Source organism: Neurospora hispaniola (assembly GCF_033458365.1).
Source record: "Neurospora hispaniola strain FGSC 10403 chromosome Unknown B0T23scaffold_4, whole genome shotgun sequence".
Lineage (NCBI taxonomy): Eukaryota > Fungi > Ascomycota > Sordariomycetes > Sordariales > Sordariaceae > Neurospora > Neurospora hispaniola.
The window spans coordinates 3,521,081-3,524,717 of NW_026944409.1; the positions used below are offsets into that span (position 1 = coordinate 3,521,081).

At 54.1% G+C, this 3,637-nt stretch overlaps 1 protein-coding gene across 1 annotated transcript; it reads right to left on the bottom strand.

Annotated features, from left to right (window-relative positions):
* B0T23DRAFT_151885 (putative flavoprotein-ubiquinone oxidoreductase) lies at nucleotides 1–2,429 on the bottom strand. The gene is made up of 2 exons (XM_062832549.1): nucleotides 439–2,429; nucleotides 1–356 (listed from the first exon to the last, which is right to left on the bottom strand). Exons 1-2 carry the CDS (start codon nucleotides 2,271–2,273, stop codon nucleotides 257–259), a joined length of 1,935 nt encoding a protein of 644 aa, XP_062693329.1. The 5' UTR covers nucleotides 2,274–2,429; the 3' UTR covers nucleotides 1–256.
* Nucleotides 2,430–3,637: the final 1,208 nt, after the last annotated feature.

Below are 3,637 nucleotides of genomic sequence, written 5' to 3' on the forward strand. Positions count from 1 at the left end.
GGAGAAACGACGATTAAATTTCCAGATGTGACCCCCTTCAAATGCTTCCTCATTATCATTATCATCATCATCTCATCATCAATTGCCTATGCCCAAAACTTTTGTTCGAGTTGTTATGCAGAGTACACTAACAGGAATATTCTATCCAAAGTGCGTTTTTTGCATCAAGGCACCTCCAACCCAAGAAACGAATATAATATGATACATAACCAAGAACCCCTTGCTCGAAAAGAAAAATCATATATTTCTTCCTTTCTCATGTCATGTAGTACTTGGGACCCTCACCACCCTGGGGTACCTGCCAGTTGATATCCTGGTTGGGAGCCTTGATGTCGCAGGTCTTGCAGTGGATGCAGCTATTTTTTGTGTACACTTCTGTTAGCAAAACTCCTTGGTTCCTTTATCATCTCATCGCATCATGGGGAAAGGAAAACTCACTTCTGCGCATTAATCTGAAACCTCACGCCCTCCTTCTTCGTCGCGTCCTCCACATACTCATACACACCGGCAGGGCAGAACCGATTCTCGACGCCCTTGTACTTGGGATACGTCTCCTTGGTGTGCTGATCCCAGTCCTTAACCTGGAGATGCACAGGCTGGTCCTCCTCGTGGTTGGTGCCGGTCCTGGACACACTAGTCAAGATGTCGAAAGTGATCTTGCCGTCGGGCTTGGGGTACTCGATCTTCTCGCACTCATCGGCCGGCTTGGTGGCCTCGTGGTCGCGTACCTTGTGCTTGAACGTCCAGGGCACGCGGCCCTTGAGGAGGAAGGCGTCGATGCCCGAGTACATGATGCCGCCGTAGAGACCCAGAGGCGAGTGGAAAGAGGGGCGCATGTTGCGGACTTCCTTGAGTTCCTTCCAGATGGACGAGTTGCGCAGCGAGTCCTCGTACGAGTAGAGGAAGACGGACCCGGAGTCATTGGTGTCCTGCAGGGCGTCCCAGGCGGCGTTGGCCGCGAGCATGCCGGACTTCATGGCGTTGTGGGTGCCCTTTACCTTGGGCACGTTGACGAAGCCGGCCGAGTCGCCGATAAGGGCGCCACCGGGGAAGGCGACCTTGGGGATGGACTGGAAACCACCCTCGATTAGGGCGCGGGCACCGTAGGAGATGCACTTGCCGCCTTCGAGGTAGTGGCGGTAGAAGGGGTGCTGCTTCATCTTCTGGAACTCGCCGTAAGGGGAGAGCCAGGGGTTGGGGTAGTCGAGGGCGGTAACGAGACCGATGGAGACGAGGTTGTCGCCAAAGTGGTACATCCAGGCGCCGCCGTAAGTGTTGGCGGGCAGCGGGTAGCCCATGGAGTGGAAGATCTCACCCTTCTTGAACTTCTCGGGTTGGATCTCCCAAACCTCCTTCACGCCGAGACCGTAGGTTTGCGGCTGGCTGTCGCGGCGCAGGTCATACTTTTTGATGACCTGCTTGGAGAGGGAGCCGTGGCAGCCCTCGCCAAAGAGGGTGACGCGGGCGTGGAACTCCATACCGCGCTCGAACCGGTCCGTGGGCTTGCCATTGCGGCCGAGACCAAGATCGTTGGTAGCAACGCCCTTGACGGAGCCATCGGACTTGTAGAGAACTTCCGAGGCAGCGAAGCCGGGATAGACCTCGACGCCGACCTCCTCAGCGCGCTCACCCAGCCACTTTGTAAACTCGGAAAGGGAAACGATGTAGTTGCCCTTGTTGTGCATCTGCGGCGGGGTGGGAACCCAGAAGGCACGCTTCTCGGTCAGGAAGCGCATGGTGTCGCCGCCAGCGGGGGTGGCGCCGGTGAAGCGGTTCGGGTTCTCCTCGTCGAGCCAGTCGGGAATCAGCTCCTTGATGCCGGAGGGCTCGATAACGGCACCGGAGAGGGTGTGGGCGCCGATCTCGCCGGCCTTTTCGAGAAGCAGAACGCGGAACTCGTCGTTGCCGGCCTCGTTGGCGAGCTGCTTCAGGCGAATGGCAGCGGCGAGACCGGCGGGACCACCACCAACAATGCACACGTCGACCTCATCGCTCTCGCGCTCGATGCTGTTGGGGTCGAAGGCGTCGTCAGCGACATCGGCAAAACGGCGTTGGGTTGTCGTCGAGAGGGCGGCGGCTTGTCGTGTTCTTAGGAGAGGGTTGTAAGACTGGCGGGCGACATTGGGTCTCCTTGTGGATCGCGAAGCGGGGGAGATGTTGTTGATGGTGGGTGTCGAAAGGGTCCTCAGGCCGCGGGTGGCCTGTACCGAGGTGATGCCGGCGGAACCAGCCTGCCGGTAGAGGCACGACGTGATGCGTGCGGAGGTCGACATTGTATATTATGGGCGTCGGGTCTGTGTGTCGTTTGCCCGGCCAGTTGGTTTGGTTGCGTGGTCGCTGGGACTGATTATATCGGGGGAACAGGCGGAGGAGTAAATCGGAGAGAGACAGAGAGAGGGGGGAAAGTTGGTGACTGTATGACTCCGAGGAGTGTGTGGAGTAAACAAATCTGGTACAGCGAACATCATATGATTATAAGTCACATTATGAACTTTTTGAAGACAGACGTCGACAATAACGGAGGACAGGAGGAAGGAGTCGGATGCGTACCTGACTGACTGTAGTATGTCAAAGTCAGAAGAATAATGGGTATAAAGAGGGGAAATCAATTTCTTCGCGACAAGCTGCTCACTCTGAGATCCCTGAGCCAGACAACCAACCAAGACAGAAAAAAAGAGAAAAAAAGGGAAGACTCCGGAGGAAGACGAAAAAATCACGAGCGGAAACGTTGGACCGAGACCTTGGCAACGACACCGGCGATGCTACTAGTACTGTAGTGTATAACAGCCTCAACAGATCCGACTTTGTAGCGTCAAAGTTAATTATCAAGAGTCCACTGTAGTCCACTGTAGTGTACGCAAGAACGTCACTTCATTCTTTTCATTCCCCTGCAGGCAATGTTTTGTTCCCTTCCCCGCAACCAAAGAGTTGTGAATTTCTGATCTCCAACCAACAAAAGATCCACGGGACGGGACGTGACCGGTGCGAACTCGCAATGACGTCCCTGCTGTACCGGCCAATTAGAGTCTAGCAATTTGAAAATGCGGTCTGTGCGGCTCCGGCATAGGGAATCTCATGTACCTTTGTGCCTGCCTTTCAATTGTTGTGTTCCTATCAATGAACCCCACCTTCTTCTTTTGACTCTTTCCTTTTTGGTGTGTAGGGGACTTTAATACCCGACCTGCCCTGCTGTCCTCACGACACGCCGAGGGTAGCCGAACAATAACCTAGGCAACTTTCCTTGCTGATCTTAAGATAGCTGCTGTTATAGGTTCACATGTATGGCCTTCATTATGTATGGTATTCAAACTATAAATAATTTCTTGAAGAAAAAGTTATGTCCAAGAAACATACAAACAGCGTTGTTCAACTTTTGTTTCGTCTCATCTCGTCATGTCGTATCGTATCATATTCATGGACATCATCACCATCCTCATCCACCCACCCTTCCACTTCTCTCCTCCAGCCTCCTCATTATATCAATGGTATATCCTCCACTCATCTGTATCCTTCATCTTCCCCTTTCCCCTATCCCTCCCTCCCACCTGCCCGTACCCCCGTCTCTCACCCTTTCCGCTCTCAAGTCCCTTTTCCCCTTCAATCGCCGAAGTCCGCCTGCCAAGCCTAGCAGACCCCA

Bases quoted from the DNA above. Each gene is read 5' to 3' on its own strand.
- B0T23DRAFT_151885 (XM_062832549.1), bottom strand. From the start codon at position 2,273: ATGTCGACCTCCGCACGCATCACGTCGTGCCTCTACCGGCAGGCTGGT. The intron at 357-438 runs GTGAGTTTTCCT...CACAAAAAATAG, and splicing joins TTTCAGATTAATGCGCAGAA to CTGCATCCACTGCAAGACCT.